The sequence below is a fragment of the Felis catus genome, chromosome A1 (genome assembly GCF_018350175.1).
Source record: "Felis catus isolate Fca126 chromosome A1, F.catus_Fca126_mat1.0, whole genome shotgun sequence".
Taxonomy (NCBI): domain Eukaryota; kingdom Metazoa; phylum Chordata; class Mammalia; order Carnivora; family Felidae; genus Felis; species Felis catus.
This window is the reverse complement of record NC_058368.1, coordinates 195,743,201-195,762,530: the sequence shown is the minus strand read 5'-3', so window position 1 is coordinate 195,762,530 and position 19,330 is coordinate 195,743,201. Positions and strand designations below refer to the sequence as shown.

General features: G+C 36.2%; 1 protein-coding gene across 10 annotated transcripts in view; it reads right to left on the bottom strand.

Annotated features, from left to right (window-relative positions):
- Positions 1–4,354: 4,354 nt before the first annotated feature.
- The window catches only part of LOC101085439 (zinc finger protein 300), a 53,773-nt gene continuing 38,797 nt past the window's right edge, over positions 4,355–19,330 (bottom strand). For all 10 annotated transcript variants that reach the window (XM_045036715.1, XM_045036718.1, XM_023260382.2 and 7 more), the window contains one exon: positions 4,355–6,426. In XM_045036715.1, the coding sequence (XP_044892650.1) occupies positions 4,883–6,426 (1,544 nt within the window). In that variant the 3' untranslated portion in view covers positions 4,355–4,882. The remainder of the gene's footprint in view (positions 6,427–19,330) is intronic.

Sequence of the window (19,330 nt, the reverse complement as noted above, 5' to 3'; positions counted from 1 at the left end):
TATTGCTATCTTTAATTTTTTGAGGAAATTCCATAATGCTTTCCATAGTGGTTGCACAGTTGACATTCCCACCAACAGGGCTTGAAGATTCCCTTTTCACCACATCTTCACCAACACTTGTAACTTTTTTCTTTTCTTTTTTTTTTGTCTTTTTAATACTAGCCAGATTTAAAAAAAAAAAAAAAAAAAAGACCCAACTACCTGCTGCCTAGAAGAGACTCACTTCAGCTTTAAGAACATGGATAGGATCAAACAGGATGGAAAAAGTTATTCCAAGTAAATGGAAACCAAAAGTGATCAAAAGTAGGTATACTTGTATCAGGCAAAATACAGTTTTAAGTTAAAAATTGTAGGGGCGCCTGGGTGGCTCAGTCGGTTGAGCGTCCGACTTTGGCTCAGGTCATGGTCTCACAAGACTGTGAGCCCCACGTCAGGCTTTGAGCCCCACGTCAGGCTCTGTGCTGACAGCTCAGAGCCTGGAGCCTGTTTCTGATTCTGTGTCTCCTTCTCTCTCTGCCCCTCCCCCACTCATGCTCTGTCTCTCTCTCTCTCTCTGTCAAAAATAAACATTAAAAAAAATTTGTAACAGAGACAAAAAGATCATTATGTATTTATAAAGGGACCAAGTAATAAAGAATATATAACAATTATAAATATATATACACCTAACACCAGAGCACCTAAATATATTAATCAAACACTAACAGGTCTGAAGTGAGAAGTAGACAAAATACAATCATAACAGGAGACTCTGGTACCCCATTTTCAATAATGGATTGATCACAGGGAACCTGGCTGGCTCAGTCAGAAGAGCATGTGACTCTTGATCTAGGGATTCTGAGTTCAAGCCCCGTAATGGGTGTGGAGATTGCTTAAATAAATAAATAAATAAATAAATAAATAAATAAATTGATCAGGCAGGCAAAATCAATAAGGAAACACTGAACTATACTTCAGATCCATTGGACCTAACTGACATACACAAAACGTTGTATCCAACAGCAGCAGAATACACACTCTTCTCAAGGGTACACAAACATTCTCCAAGATAGATGATATGGTAGGTCACAAACAAATCTTAACATATTTAAGAAGTCTGCAATTATACCAAGTATGTTTTCTGACCACAATGGTATGAAACTAGAAAGTAACAAGGAAAACTGGAAACTCACAAATAAGGGGGAATTACATAACACATACCGGAAATCAATGAATCAAAGAAGAAACCAAAAGAAATCAAAAGGTAATTTTAAAAAGCCCTTGAAACAAATGAAAATGGAAACACAATATACCAAAGCCTCTTGGTTGTAGTAAAAGTAGTTTAGGTAGTTCATAGAAATAAATGCCAACCTTAAGAAACAAAGATCCCATGGGCACCTGGGTGGCTCAGTCAGTTAAACGTCTGACTCTAGGTTTCAGCTTGGGTCATGGCATTATGGTTTGTGAATTCAAGCCCTGCATCGGGCTCTGCGCTGACATTGCAGAGCCTGCTTGGGATTCTCTCTCTCCCCGTCTCTCTCTGCCCCTTCCCTGCTCTCTTCCTCTCTCAAAATAAATGAATAAGCTTAAACACACACACACACACACACACACACACACACACACACACACACACAGATTCCAAATAAACAATTAGCTCTACACCTCAAAGACATGGAAAAGAAGAACAAATTAAGACAAACATTAGCAGAAGGAAGGAAATAATGAAAATAAGAGCAGAAACAGAGACTACAGAAACAATAGAAAAGATCAATGAAGCTAAAAGCCGGTTTTTTTGAAAAGATAAGCAAAATTAACACACCATTAGTTAGACACACACTATTGAATAAAACTGGTGAAAATGGACATTGTCTTTTTTCCAAAGAAAAAAAGGAGCAAAGACTCAAATAAATGTAGAAATGAAAGAGACATTACAACTGATATTAGAGAAATACAACATACCATAATATCACTTAGAACAATTATGCCAACAAATTGGATAACGAAGAAGAAATAAATTGCTAGAAACATAGAATATATGAGACTGAATCATTCATAGAAAATCTTGACAGCCAATAATGAGTAGGAGACTGAATCAGTAATCAAAAACACCTCAACAAAGAAAATCCCAGGACCAGATGGTGTCACTGGTGAATTCTACCAAACATTTAAAGAATTAACAATCCTTCTTAAACTCTTACAAAAAACTGAAGAAGGGAGTACTCACAAACTCATTTTACAAGGCTATTACTCTGACACCAAAGCCAGGTAAGGGCCCTACAAGAAAAGTACAGCTCAATATTCTTGATAAATATAAATGTAAAATCCTCAATAAAATAAGAACAGAATTCAGTACATTAAAAGGGTCACACATCATGATTAACTGTGATTTATACCTGGGATGCAAAGATGTTTCAATGTATACAAATTAATAAATGTGATTCATCACATTAATGGAATAAAAGATAAAAAATCATCTCAATGCATGCAGAAAAATCATTTGACAAAAATTTAATATTCTTTCACGATAAAAAATTCTCAGGCAATTAGTCAAAGAATGTACCTCCACATAAGGAAGGCAACATATGGCATGCTCACAGCTAACTTCATAATCAATGGTGCAGCAAGCTTTTCCCCTAAGATCAGGAATAATACAAGGATGCTCATTCTTGCCACTTCTTTTCAACATAGTATTGAAAATACACATATTTCTAGACATGTTGTATTGTTCATGCCCCTGTAATTGATACCTTTAAATTTTCATTTTATATCTGTTGCATGAACTTTATTTTTAAAAATATTCTATACAGAAACCTTGCTACTTTCCATTTCTAATAATTAACGTATACATTTTCATCACCTATGCATACAATTTTGTCAACAAATGTGTTTTGTTGCTTTCCAATCATTATACCAATTTTTTTTTTGCCTGATTTCCCTGACTAGGTCTTTCAATACAATACTGAATAAAACTGGTGAAAATGGACATTGCCTTTTTTCTAGACTTTAGACGGAAAATTTTCTATACACCAGTAAATATCAAATTTTCCTATATTTTATAGCCATATATAATATATATTATGTCATGATCAGATTAATGAGGTTCCTTAGAAAGTAAAAGGCAAAATGGAAGGCCCATGAGGAGAGAGAAACTTGGGTCTTTATTTTCCTTACATAATTTCCCTGTCACTATATTATCATTTCCTTCTCACAAACTTCTGTATGTTCTGGAGACCCTGACTTTCCCATGCCTCCCCATAAGGGCCAGGTGGGGCCAACTTCCATCAAGACCTCTCAAAGTAGATCACTCCATGCTACATGCCAAAGGTTTTATTTCCCAGATCCAAATGGCCAATTATCTGCAGCATCAAACACATGTTCACAATGACACAAAGAATTTTCTCACACGTTTGCACATCTTTTTGGGGTATGCCATGTTCTCTGCAGAGGTTCCCATGCAAAGCCTTACTTCTCAGAGTAAACACTGGGGCCCTGCAGAGAAAGGTCAGCTAAGCAGGACATAGGGAGGAATCAAGTAGGAATTTTATTGCAGAAATCGTATTTAGCCACACAGGTCACAACATCCCTGCCACACAGGACTTGTCCCCGCCAGGATGCTCTCCTAAAGATTCTTATGGGAGCAGAACTGGCCCCACAACAAAGAATAAAGAAACATTTTAGAGATAGCAGGTGGGATTTTTACGTTCAGATTCATACTTACCCATGTAAGCTATGCCAGGCACATCTTCCACATTCCCTATGGGTTTTTCTCTGAGGACCACTCAATTCTCAGGAAAAAGAACTGGTGCTTCAGGGAGAGGGTAAAACAGGATCTGTGGTGGTATCACACAGGGTCTTTATGTACAAACACCATAATTTATATGCGCTTGAAAAATAAAATAAGTAAAAGTGAGGTCTCCATAACAGTATGCGTTAGGCCACCAGACACAAGAGCAGTGAAATGGACAAAGAAGAGAATAGGAAATCAGGGAAATCAGACACACAGTGTCTGGAATGCAAATCAAGTTTAAATGGGGACACATGGTTATCAGCAACCTCCTGCAAAAGAACAGAGAGGAAAGATAAAGGGGACAAATATGAGCTAAAAACATGTTCTCTGCCAGAATTTCATATATAGATGAGGGAACAGATACCATGGATGAAAAAAAAAGGTTTCCCTGAAGTCACACAATCTGTGGGTAATGGAATAAGCATTAAAACCTATGACCATCTATGTCTTTCCATCACACCAAAGTCCTAGTGGAGAGGAGTAAAACAGAGAAACAACAAGTGTCAATTCCAAGATCCTAGGACTATCCACTGACACAGACCAACTTATATTCTTTAAATGAAAAACAAAACAAAACACAACAAAAAAACCAAAAGACCACATTTATTGGACCTTATCAATCCATCTTTCCATCTATCTACAACAACATACATATTTTTTTACATGTACCTTTACAGGAACAATCAAATCCTTCCCTCAAGCACAGTTTCTAGGTTGTGGCATCTTTTGACTCAAGTTTTCTTCATGTGCTCTATGGGGATTTATTTCACAGCCATAATTATGCTAAGCTAACATTAATAATATTACTACTGGTCCAATTCTTATTATGTAACATAATCACAAATATGTAACTTCAAAATAGACTATATAACTTGTAATTAATTCAGTTCACAATCTCAAAAGTCTTATTTACGTGCCATAGTGAAAATACCCATTATTTATATAACTGAGATGTTTGTATTATCTTTGATAAAAAATAAACATATTAGAAACTTTATTTCATTTCTTAAATTTTACCAGTAAAGATGCCCCCAAACTCATGAAATCTGTAAGTTTGTGGTATTTATTAAGGCTTAAGCAGATACTGAAGACTTTCCTGTGCTTAGTCCATTCTTACGATTTTGCCACTGTATGAATTCTTTGATGTACAGTGAGTTGTGACTTCTGGATGAAGGCTTTCCCACACATAGCACACTGATAGGGCTTCTCCCCAGTATGAATTCTCCGATGTACAACAAGGTCTGACTTCTGGGAAAACGCCTTTCCACATTCAGCACATATGTAAGGTTTTTCTCCTGTATGAATTCGCTGATGCCCTGGGAGGTGAGACTTCTGAGAGAAGGCTTTCCCGCATTCACTGCACACATAAGGTTTTTCTCCTGTGTGAATTCTCTGATGTCCAATGAGATGTGACTGCTGACAGAAAGCTTTTCCACATTCACTGCATTTATATGGTTTTTCTCCAGTATGTGTTCTCTGATGTATGATGAGCTGTGACTTCCGGGAGAAGGTCTTCCCACATTCAGTACATTCATAAGGTTTCTCCCCAGTATGAATTATCTGATGTATAATGAGTTCTGACTTTCTGCTGAAGGCTTCCTCACACTGAGTGCATCTATAGGGTTTCTCCCCAGTGTGAATTCTTTTATGTATAATGAGGTGGGACTTCTCACAGAAGGCTTTCCCACATTCAGTACATTCATATGGTTTCTCTCCAGTATGAGCTCTATGATGTATGATCAGCTGTGACTTCTGGGAGAACGCCTTCCCACACTGATTACATTCATAAGGTTTTTCACCAGTATGTATTCTCTGATGTATAATGAGGGGTGATTTCTGGGAGAAGGCTTTCCCACAGTCACCACATTCATATGGTTTTTCCCCAGAATGAACTCTCTGATGTATAATGAGGGATGATTTCTGAGAGAAAGCTTTTCCACATTCAGAACACTCATAAGGTTTTTCCCCAGTATGAGTTCTCTGATGTACAATGAGATGTGACTTTTCACTGAAGGCTTTCCCACATGCACCACAATCATACGGTTTCTCTCCAGTATGAATTCTTTGATGTATAATGAGTTGTGACTTTTTTAGAAAAGATTTTCCACATTCAATGCATATACAGGTCTTCTCTCCAGTTTCAACATTCACATATTGAAAAAGACACTGTTTATTGCTGATAATCTTTCCACATTGACTATCTTCACAGTGTTTCACTCCATTATGAATTTTTTCATGCTTAGAATAGGAAGAAATAGGTGTACTCCTACATCTAAAATTCTCAACAGTGTTTTTTCTTACATAACCCCTATTACAACTGAATAAGTTTATATTAGGTATCAAGCTCTTTTCAAATGAGTCACATTCATACAATCTTTGTCCTGAAGCATCTAGGTCTATGCAGTCATGAAATATTTTTCCTGATGACTTATATGTATAACCTGATTCTTCAACAACTGTTTTGTTTTTGATGACCATGAGTTGCCTGAGAAGTCTGTCTTTATTTTCCTGATGTCTCTCCATCTGGTCATCACCCTGCCAGACCTTAAAAATGGAGTATAGTGAAGGATCCCTTGTTACACTTTCCAATACCTCCTTATGGAAGGAAACATCTCCAGGTATATCCAATTGAGGGTTGTCAAGTCTAGTCTCCCTCTCTGAAAGAATAAAGAAATAAAATCAAATAGATATAAAGATTTAGTAGAGGACAAAAGGGGTAAAAACAAATGAATGATATAGGACAGTCCAAGAGACAGAGAGCTGGGAAGGCAACAGGCCATTTAAAACATATAAGTTTATCACATGAGAAATTAAAGATGGACTTGACTTCCAATAGTGGTAGCATGAGGTTGTTGAGGAATTCTTCCCCAAAAACAAGTACAAAAACAAATAAAATGATTTTTAAAAAAACAACCAATTCATGGTACAGAAAAACTACCAAAGGCAGGTCATAAGCTGAAAAGTGCTTATTCACCAAAAACTTCTTTCTTAGATAAGAATGGGGAACTTGTGGAATTTTTTCTCAGATTTTCCCATTTCCCCCATCCCTAGTTTATGGGGCATTAAAAGATAACAAAAATCCCCATGATATACGCCTTAATGCTGTTAGTAGAGCAGCTAGAAATTTAACAGGGGAATTTGGAAGTAAGAGTCAGAGAAAGGTTGAGATAATAAACTTTCTCTGTACCCCCACCCAAGCACTAAAATATTTGCACAAAGAGACCCTAGAGAGCCCAGCGCTGGTTGAAAATTTGGAGACTTGCAAATTTGCTATACTTTTAAAGTGGTCTGACACATCCACAACTCAGGCAGCCAAGAGTGATGGCTTTTGATGTCCAATACAACCTCTGTCCATAACACAAGCTCACTTCTACTTTATGCAGATGAAGGGGAGTCTCTTAGAGAGCCAGGCTTAAACAAAAACTAAGCAAAGACATCAGCAATCACAGTCTATGGGAGAGACCGATGTCACAGTTTAAGACCAAGCAAGTTAAATGCCTCTAAAACAAAACAGAAACCCTTAGAAAGACCAGAAGAATCCAGACTACAACATATTATCGACAATACAGAATGTTCAACTAAAAATTGCTAGACATATAAAGAAACAGAAAACTGTGACCTAAACTAAGGAACAAAATCAGTCAATAGAAAGTGACTTTCTATAGGTATTGTATTTCATAAACAAAGATCCCAAAGAAGCTATTATAAACACATTAAACACGTTAAGGGAGAGGCGCCTAGGTGGCTCAGTCAGTTAAGTATCCAACTCTTGATTTTGGCTCAGGTCATGATCTCACGGTTTGTGAAACCAAGCCCGGCACTGGGCTCTGTGCTGACAGTGTGGAGTATGCTTGGGATTCTCTCACTTTCTGCTCTTCTCCCACTTATGTGCACTCTTTTTCCTTCTCAAAATAAATCAATAAACTTAAAAAAAAAAGTTAAGGGAAAAAAGGCTAGGGAATGGGTGAATATGCAATTTTAAAAGAGAAAAAAAAAGTATATAAAGATATTAGTTTGACTATAAAAAGGCAGAAAGAGGAAATTTTGAGTATTAGAACTTTTTTATATCATGACTGTGTAGTTAAATTACTCTATGCCTAACATTTACTCTGTGTAGGTTAAAACATAAAAGAACCAAATGAAAATTCTAAAGCTCAAATTAAATTTCCACCAGCTGGGTCATTAGATTTGAGAAGCAGAAGGCAAAATCCGAATCCATAAACTTGAAGATATCACTAAAAATTAACTAATTCTAAGAACAAAAAGAAAAAAATATATAAAAACAAACAAAACTTCAGAAATCTATGATGTAATATTAGGCATTCCAGTATAGGCGGGATTGTAGTAGTAGGAAGAGGGAAGAGAAAGAGGCAAAAAAAAAAATTAGAAAAGTGCCTTTAAAATCATCTAATTTGATGAGAAACATTAATTTACATATCCAAGTAATTCCATAAACCACAGGTAGAATACCTAGACAACTAGTCACGTCAAAATTAAGTTGTTGAAAACTGAAGACAAAAAGAAAAATCTTGAAAGCAGCAAGAAAGAAAAAGTGAATGACAAATTCAAAAATACTAAAAACAAGCAACCTGTCAATCAGGAATTCTGTATCTAGGGAAACTTTCCTTTAAACATGGCAAAATAAAGGCATCTGCAGATAAACAAAAACATTTGTTAGCAGAACCAAATGACAGAATATACTAAAGAAATTATCTCTGACAAAATAGCACCAAATGGTAACTCAAATCCACAGGGCCCTAGAAATTTTTTTACGTATGTCAGTAAATATAAGGAATTTAAATATGTCTGCCTTTTCTCTTTTGATTTTCTTTAAAATCCTTTTGTTTTATTTTTTATTTTTTTAAATTTACACCCAAATTAGTTAGCATATAGTGGAACAATGATTTCAGGAGTAGATTCCTTACTGCCCCTTACCCATTTAGCCCATCCCCCCTCCCACAACCTCTCCCGTAACCCTGTTTGTTCTCCATATTTATGAGTCTCTTCTGTTTTGTCCCCCTCCCTGTTTTTATTTTATTTTTGTTTCCCTTCCCTTATGTTCATCTGTTTTGTCTCTTAAAGCCTCATATGAGTGAAGTCATATGATTTTGGTCTTTCTCTGACTAATTTCACTTAGCATAATACCCTCCAGTTCCATCCACGTAGGTACAAATGACAAGATTTCATTCTTTTTGATTGTTGAGTAATATTCCATTGTGTGTGTGTGTGTGTGTGTGTGTGTGTGTGTGTATACACACACCACATCTTCTTTATCCACTCATCCATCAATGGACATTTGGGCTCTTTCCATACTTTGGCTATTGTTGATCTTGCTGCTATAAACATGGGGGTGCACGTGTCCCTTTGAAACAGCACACCTGTATCCCGTGGATAAATGCCTAGTAGTGCAATTGCTGGGTCGTAGGGTAGTTCTCTTTTTAGTTTTTTGAGGAACCTCCATACTGTTTTCCAGAGTGGCTGCACCAGCTTGCATTGCCATTTAAAAAGCTTTTTAAAACAAAAATAATAACATATTGTCCCATTTATGACAAACATAAGTGTAACATACATGATTAAAAGAACAAAGCAGCACCAAATGATCAGGGAGAGTAGAGAATGGAGCTATGTTAGTGCAAAATTTCTATGTTTTGCCAGAAAAATATAGCAGCATTAACATGTAGTAGGTTATAAGAAGTTAAATATCATATTGTAACCCCTATAGCAATATTACATGTATGTAGAGACTGAACTATGAATAAAAATTCTACAGGGAAATTAAAATGGTATACTATAAAACATTCTTTTAACACAAAAGAAGACAGGAAAATAAAAAGGACCAAAAGAGAGATTAAACAAACAGAAAACAAATAGCAAAATGGCAAACATAAATCAAAACAAATCAATAATTACATTAACTAGAAATGGAATAATATTCCAGTCAGAAACTGTCAGTCTGGATAAAACAGTTAAGAATCAACTATACATTGTCCATAATAAGTTCACTTTATTATTTTTTACATATTTATTTATTTTGAGAGAGAGTGCAAGTGCATGGGGGAGGAGCAGAGAGAGAAGGAGACAGAATCCCAAGCAGGCTCCACACTGTCAGTTCAGAGTGCAAAGCAGGGCTCAATCTTACAAACTGTGAGATCATGACTTGAGGTGAAATCAATAGTCAGATGCTTAACCAACTAAGCCACCCAGGTGCCCCAAGAAATTCACTTTAAATTCAAAGACAAATAGGCTGAAAACAAAAGAATGGGGAGAAAAACATCATGCAAACTATAAGCATAAGAGAAGTGAAGTAGCTATATTGGTATTAGACAATATAGACTTCAAGATAATAAATATTATTAGAAACAAAGAAGTATATTTCAAAATTGTAAAAGGAGATTTGCAAGAAGATATAACCATTATAAACATATTTGTACCTAACCACAGATGCCCATAACACACATATTAAAACTAACAAAAATGAAAGGAAAAAAAGACAAATTAATGTCTACAGATTTCACCATCCCTCTCACAAGATGTATAAAAGCACACACACACACACACACACACACACACACAAACACACACACACACAATAAGCATCAATGAACCTGACATCTATAAATACCCCATCCAACAACAAAATACACATTTATTTCAAGAATATGTGAATCAAACATCAGAATAGACTATATACTGGGCTGCAAAACAAACTGTAATAATTTTATGAGGACAGAAATCATACAGCATATATTCTCCAACCATAATAAAATCAGAAATAAATATCAAAAAGGGATCTCAAAAATTCCCCCAAATGTTTGGAAAATAACATACTTGTAAATAACCTATGTGTCAAAAAGTCCAATAAGGAATTAAAAAATAACTTGGGAATGCAAGCTGGTGCAGCCACTCTGGAAAACAGTATGGAGGTTCTTCAAAAAACTAAAAATAGAACTACCCTACAACCCAGCAATTACACTACTAGGTATTTATCCAAGGGATACAAGTGTGCTGTTTCGAAGGGACACATGCACCCCCATGTTTATAGCAGCACTCTCAACAATAGCCAAAGTATGGAAAGAGCCCAAATGTCCATCGATGGATGAATGGATAAAGATGTGGTATATATATATATATACACAATGGAGTATTACTTGGCAATCAAAAAGAACGAAATCTTGCCATTTGCAACTATGTGGATGGAACAGGAGGGTATTATGCTAAGTGAAATTAGTTAGTCAGAGAAAGACCAAAATCATATGACTTCACTCATATGAGGACTTTAAGAGACAAAACAGATGAACATAAGGGAAGGGAAACAAAAATAATATAAAACAGGGAAGGGGACAAAACAGAAGAGACTCATAAATACGGAGAACAAACTGAGGGTTACTGGAGGGGTTGGAGGGGGGATGGGCTAAATGGGTAAGGGGCACTAAGGAATCTACTCCTGAAATCACTGTTGCACTATATGCTAACTAATTTGTATGTAAATTATTAAAAAAAAAAAAAAGAAAGAAAGAAAGAAATTAGAAAATAACTTGAAACAGGGCGCCTGGATGTCTTAGTCGGTTAAGTGTCTGACTTCGGCTCAGGTCATGATCTCGCAGTTCGTGAGTTCAAGCCCCGCGTCAGGCTCTGCTCACAGCTCAGAGCCTGGAGCCTGCTTCAGATTCTGTGTCTTCCTCTCTTTCTGCCCCTCCCCTACTCATGCTCTGTCTCTGTCTCTCAAAAATGAACAAACGTTAAAAAAATTAAAAAAAAAAAGAACTTGAATGAAAATGAAAACAGTATGTCAAAACTTGTGAAACACAGTTAAAGCAGTACCTAGAGGACAAGTTATATGCAGGTTCATTTTGCATGATTCCGACATGCATGAATTTCAGTATAGTTTAGTTAAGTAATACCAGTCTGGCATCAAACCGTTAACGTTTTAATTACCACAGTATAGTACCTGCGGCTAATAGCATAAAGTACAAACTTCACTGCCAGCCTTGAGTCCACAATCAATATGTAAATAACAGATACACACCATGCTCAGTACTCAATCATTTCACTTATTTCAAAGTCTGTTGTCAGTTATTAATTCTACATCTGTTATCCGATACATATACAGAACGCAAAGTGTATAGATGTGTTTCCTCTTTGTCTCCCAGTGAAAACCCACACAGCATTTTACAAAAATGGTAACTGAAACAGGGAACTGGCCTACAAAGATGAAAATGCAACAGAGAAACAACACTAACAATACTGGATGTGGTTAGAAGATAGATGATGGTGGAAATGTTGGGATTGCCACTATTCATAAGTCTTTAGGTATGTAGACAGAAGGATTTAGTGAAGGTAAAAGTTAATTGACATAAATTCTTAGGTTGTGATGAAAAGAATAAATATATTACAGAGAAAGTGACCCTGGAAAAAAATCTTCACAGTATCTTGAACATAACTCTCAACACTGAAAACGAAAAGGGTAAAATGTTGGCGGCTGATCCAACCTTGGAAAAGAGTTTGAGAATTCTGTAAGATATAGAAAACAGGTTCATTTCCTATCATAAGTTATACAAGGATAAGAAGGTAGACACTGCTCAAACTACTCTGTACAGGGCTGTTAAAAAAAAATAAAAGACATTTTCAATGCTGTCAATGTTTTAAATTGCAAGGTAGTAAATATTTGTTTTACTATCTCTATACAGTCATAACCAACACTGAGATCATTTTTAATGTTTTCATAAAAAGTTTTAACAAATTACAAAACAATTTTAATTTTTCCCATTGATTATGAAGACTAGTTTACAAAGTTTTGGCCTGTATGGTTAATTTTTATGGTCCTTTGCTACCACACAGGTGAGAACTACCTGTATTTAAATGCTCATATTAGAAAACAAAACAGGGGCGCCTGGGTGGCGCAGTCGGTTAAGCGTCCGACTTCAGCCAGGTCACGATCTCGCGGTCCGTGAGTTCGAGCCCCGCATCGGGCTCTGGGCTGATGGCTCGGAGCCTGGAGCCTGTTTCTGATTCTGTGTCTCCCTCTCTCTCTGCCCCTCCCCCGTTCATGTTCTGTCTCTCTCTGTCCCAAAAATAAATAAACATTGAAAAAAAAAATTTAAGAAAACAAAACAGATCTCAAATAAATAATCTAAGCTTCCACCTTAAGAAGCTAGAAAAAGAGCAAATTAAACCCAAAATAAGTAGAAGACAGGAAAAATAAAGATCAGAGTGGAAGTCAAGGAAATAGAAAATGGACAAACAGTGAAAAAGAAATAAATAAGAAACTGATTATTTGAAAAAATTAATAAAATTAGTATGCTTTAGTTAGCAAAGAGAAAAAAAAAAGGGAAATGGCAATGGCAAAGTAGCAATGAAAAACAGAACATCTCTAGACCAGATCCTACAGACATAAAAGAACAATAGGGGATTATCATGAAAAATATGATACCAATGAATTTGACAATTTGGATGAAAGACAAAAATTCCTTTAAAGAGATGAATTACCAGAACCCACTCAAGAAAAAATAGATAACTCGAATACATTCACATCAAGGAAAGAAATTTGGTAAATAAAAATCTTCCCACAAAGAAAAGTCCAGACCCAGACCGGTAAATTCTATCACTGTAATATACCATAACCACGAGTATAACAGCTTCTCCAGGTCTGTGAATTCTTCTAGCAAATCATCAAACTGCAGGGTGGTCTTCCAGATCCCCAACACAAGCAGCAAACCGAATCCAGCAATACATAAAAAGATTTATACACCATCAGCAAGTGGAAATTGTCCAGGAATGTAAGGTTGGTTTACTATCCAACAATCAATTAATTAAAATTCAGTAATATATCATAATAAAAAGATCTCAGTAAATGCAAAAAAATTACATTTGTCAAAATCCAACACATTTTTCATTACAAAAAAACCAAAAAATTAGGAATAGAAAAGAAATCCCTCAACCTGATAAAGGGCATGACAACCTATAGCTAATATACTTAACACTGAAAGATTGGATATCCCCCCCACAAAACATCAGGAATAAGACAAGAATGTCCACTCCCTATTCTATTCAAAATTGTACTGGAGGTTCTAACCAGGATACTTAGGCAAGAAGAAGAAATAAAAGGCACCCAATGTGTGAAGGAATATAAAACTATCTCTTTTTGTAGGTGACAAATCATTTATACAGAAAATCCTAAGAGATCAACTAAAGAACAATTAGAACTAATAATAAATGGGGCGACTGAGTGGCTCAGTCAGTTAAGCAAGTGACTCTTGATTTCAGCTCAGATCATGATCTCACAGTTTGTGAGATCCAGCCCTTGTGTCGGGGTCCACGCTGACAGCATTGAGCCAGCTTGGGATTCTCTCTCCCTCTCTCTCTGCCCCTCCCCTGTTCACTCACACTCAAAATAAAGAAATAAAAACTTACAAAAATAAAAATAAAAATAAAAAAGACCTGGGGTGCCTGGCTGGCTCAGTCAGTTAAGCATCTGACTTCAGCTCAAGTCATGATCTTGTTATGGTTCATGGGCTTGAGCCCCACATCAGGCTCTGCACTGACAGTGTGGAGCCTGCCTGGGATTCTCTCTCTGCCCCTCCCACTTGCCCTCTCTCTCTCTCTCTCTCTCTCTCAAAATAAATAAATAAGCTTTAAAAAAAAAAAAAGAAATAATAGGGATGCTTGGGTGCCTCAGTCAGTTGAGCATCTGACTTTGGCTCAGGTTATGATTTCACGGCTCATGAGTTCGAACCCCATGTTGGGGTCTGTGCTGACAGCTCAGAGCCTGGAGGCTGCTTCAGATTCTGAGTCTCTCTCTGCTCCTCTCCTGTTCACACACTGTCTCTGTCTGTCTGTCTGTCTCTCTCTCAAATATAAATAAAATAAAATAAGTTAAAGAAAAAGAAATAATGAGTTTATTAGTAAGTTCTCAGAATACTAGACCAAGATATAAAAATAAAGTACATTTCCATACACTTGCAATGGACAATACAAAAATGAAATTAACAACACAATTCCATTTATAACAGCATCAAATAAAATAAAAGACTAAGAAACAAATTTAACAAGTATGAAATTTATACTCTGAAAACTATTGTTGAAAAAAATTAATGATCTAAGTGAAAGGAAAAAATTATATGCTCCCACTGATTAGAAGATTTAATATTATTAAGACAGCAATACTACTCAAATTGATCTAAAAATTCAACGAATCCCTATCAGAATCTAAGAATACTTATTTGTAGAAATGGATACTCTTTATTCCAAAATTCACATGAACCCTGAACAGCCAATGTTTCCAGTCTTGGAAAAGAAAAACAATATTGGAAGAATGACATTTTCCAATTTCAAAACTTACTACAAGCAACGATAGTCAAAAGACTGGCACAGAGATAGATATACAGATAGGCAGAATAGTATAGTCAGAAATAAACTCTTTCATTTATGGCTAATTGATTTTTGGCAAGAGTGCCAAGACCATTCAATGGGAAAAGAAAAATCACTTCAATAAATGGTGCTGGAACATATTCATTCTATGAGGCCAGCATTACCCTGATTCCCACACCAGGTAAAGACACCACACACACACAAAAAGAGACCTAAAGGCCAGTATCTCTGATGAATACAGATGCAAAAATCCTCAACAAAATAGTAGCAGATTGAATTCAACAATACATTAAAACAATCGTTCACCACAATCAAGTGGGATTTATTGCCAGGATGTAAGAGTGGTTCAATATTTGCAAAAAAATCAACTGATGTGTCCCATCAAGGATAAAGCCATATGATCATTTCAATAGATGCAGAAAAAGCATTTGACAAAGTATAAAATTTATTCATAATAAAAACCCTCAACAAAGTAGGTTTAGAGAGAACATACCTCAGCATAATAAAGGCATCATATATGAAAAGCCCACAGCTAACATCATACTCAATGGGGAAAAACTGAGAGCTTTTCCTGTAAGGTCGGGAACAAGACAAGAATGTCCACTCTCACCACTTTTATTCAAGAGAGTATTGGAAGTCCTAGCCCTAGTAATCAGACAAAAAGAATAAAAGACATCCAAACTGGTAAGGAAGAAGTAAAACTTTCACTATTTGCAGGTGACATGATATACTATATACCGAAAACCCGAAAGACTCCACCAAAAAACTGCTGGAACTCATATATGAATTCAGTAAGGTCACAGGATACAACATTTATGTACATTTCTATACAATAATAATAAAGCAAAAAGAAATTAAGGAAACAATCTCATTTACAATAATACAAATACCTAGGAATAAACTTAACCAAAGAGGAAAAAAACCCATATTCTGAAAACTAGAAAACAATGATGAAAGAAATTGAAGACACAAACAAATAGACATTCCATGTTCATTGACTGGAAGAACAAATATTGTTATTTGTAAATTGTTATATAGTAAAATGTCAATACTACCCAAAGCAATCTACACAAGTATTGCAATCCCTATCAAAATACCAACAGCATTTTTCACAGAACTAGAACAAACAATCCTAAAATTTGTAGGGAACCACAGAAGACCCTGAACAGCCAAAGCAACCTTGAAAAAGAAAAACAGGGGGCACCCGGGTGGCTCAATCGGTTAAGTGTCCAACTTTGGCTCAGGTCATGATCTCCCAGTTTGTGGGTTCGAGCCCCGTGTCAGGCTCTTGACAGCTGGGAGCCTGGAGCCTGCTTCAGATTCTGTGTCTCCCTCTCTGTCTGCCCCTCCCCCACTCCTTCTCTCTCTCTCTCTCTCTCTCTCTCTCTCTCTCTCTCTCAAAAATAAATAAACATTAAAAATATTTAAAAAGAAAGAAAAGAAAAGAAAAACTGGAGGGACCAAAATTCCAGACTTCAAGTTATATTACAAAACTGTAGTAATCAAAACAGGATGGTACTGACACAAAAACATAGATCAGTAGAACAGAATACAGAGCCCAGATATAAACCCACAATTCTATGATCAATTAATCTTCAAGAATATACAATGGGAAAAAGACAGTCTCTTCAACAAATGGTGTTGGGAAAACTGGACAGCTACATGCAAAAAAATGAAAATGGATCACTTTCTGAAACTGTACACAAAAATAAACTCAAAATGGATTAAGGACCTAAATGTGAGACCTGAAACCATAAAAATCCTAGAAGAGAGCACACGCAGTAATTTCTCTGACATTGGCCATAACAATATGTTTTTAGATATGTCCTCTGTGGCAAGGAAAACAAAAGCAAAAATAAACTATTGGAACTACATCAAAATAAAAAGTCTGCACAGCAAAGGTAACAACCAACAAAACTAAAAGACAACCTATGGAATGGGAGAAGATGTTTGCAAATGACTTATCTAACAAAAGGTTAGTATCCAAAATATACAAAAAACTTATACAACTCAACACCTAAAAAATAAATAATCCAATTAAAAACTGGCAGAAGACATTTGCAACTACGTGGATAGAACTGGAGGATATTATGCTGAGTGAAATTAGTCAGACAAAGACAAATATCATGTAACTTCACTCATGTGGAATTTAAGATACAAAATGGATGAACATAAGGGAAGGGAAGTTAAAATAATATAAAAACGTGGAGGGGGACAAAACCTAAGAGACTCTTAAATACAGGGAACAAACTGAGGGTTGCTGGAGGGGCTGTGGATGGGGGGGATGGGCTAAGTACTGGGTGTTATACATAGGGGATGAATCACTGGAATCTACTCCTGAAAACATTATTGCACTATATGCTAACTAACTTGGATGTATATTATAAATAAACAAATAAATATGGGGTGCCTGGGTGGCTCAGTTCGTTAAGCGTCCAACTTCAGCTCAGGTCATGATCTCACAGTCCATGAGTTCAAGCCCCGTGTCAGGCTCTGTGCGGACAGCTCTGAGCCTGGAGCCTGCTTTGGATTCTGTGTCTCCCTCTCTCTACCCCTCCCCTGCTCATGCTCTGTCTCTCTCTGTCTCAAAAAAAAATTTTTTTAATTAAAAAATAAATAAATAACAACGGGCAGAAGACACGAACAGACATTTCTCCAAAGATGACATCCAGATGGCCGACAGACACATAAAAAATAAAAAGATGTTCAAAATCACTCATCAGGGAAATGCAAATCAAAACCACAATGAGATATTATTACCTCACACCTGTCAGAATGTCTAAAATCAAAAGCTCTACGTTAACTAAAATTTAAATTAAAAAAAAAAGTAGGGGATGGGCTCAAGAAACAACAAATGTTGTTGAGGATGTCAAGAAAAAGAACACCTGTGCATTGCTGGTGGGAATGCAAACTGGTACACCACTGTGGGACACAGTATGGACGTTCCTCAAAAAATTAAAAACAGAACTACCCTATAATCCAGCAATCACACTACTGGGAATTTACCCAAATACAAAAACACTAATTCAAAGGGATACATGCACCCCTATGTTTACTGCAGCATAATTTACAATAGCCAAATTATGGAAGCAGCCTAAGTGTCCATCAACAGATGAACAGATAAAGAAGATGTGGTATTGGGGCGCCTGGGTGGCGCAGTCGGTTAAGCGTCCAACTTCAGCCAGGTCACGATCTCGCGGTCCGTGAGTTCGAGCCCCGTGTCGGGCTCTGGGCTGATGGCTCAGAGCCTGGAGCCTGCTTCCGATTCTGTGTCTCCCTCTCTCTCTGCCCCTCCCCCGTTCATGCTCTGTCTCTCTCTGTCCCAAAAATAAATAAAAACGTTGAAAAAAAAATTAAAAAAAAAAAAAAGATGTGGTATATATACACAATAGAATATCATTGAGCCATAAGAAAGAATGAAATCTTGCCATCTGCAGCAACATGTATGGATCTAGAGTAAAATGCTGAACGAAATAAGCCAGTCAGAGAAACGCAAATACCATTTGATTTCACTCATGTGGAATTTAAGAAACAAATGAACAAAGGAAAAAACAAAAAAAAGACAAAACAAAACCAGACTGAACTACAGAGAACAAACTGATGATTATCAGAGGGGAGGTGTGGGGGGATGGGTGAAATAGTTAAAAGGGATTAAGAGTACACTTATCTTGATGAGAACTGAATTATATGGGATTTTTGAATCACTTTACGATATACCTGAAACTAATACAACACTGTATTTAAGTTTACTAGTATTAAAAAAATAAAAATGAAAAAAACCACACGTCATCATCAAAAGATAGATAGATAGATAGATAGATAAATAAATAAATAAATAAATAAATAAATAAAATGGCGCTGGAACACCTGGATTGCCACATGCAAAAGAATGAAGTTGGAACCTTACTTCATATCATGTGCAAAAATTAATTCAAAATGTATCAAAGACCTAAATGTAAGAACATTAACAGTATAAAACTTTTAGGAAAAAAACATAGGGGTAAACTTCATGACCTTGGATTTGGCAATGGATTCTTGGATATGACAGCAACAAAAGAACAACAGGAAAACTGGGCTTCATCAAAATTAAAAAATCATGTGTGTCAAAGGATACTATCAAGAGAGTGAAAACACTGGGGCACCTGGGTGGCTCAGCTGGTTAAACAAATGACTCTTGATTTCAGCTCAGGTCAT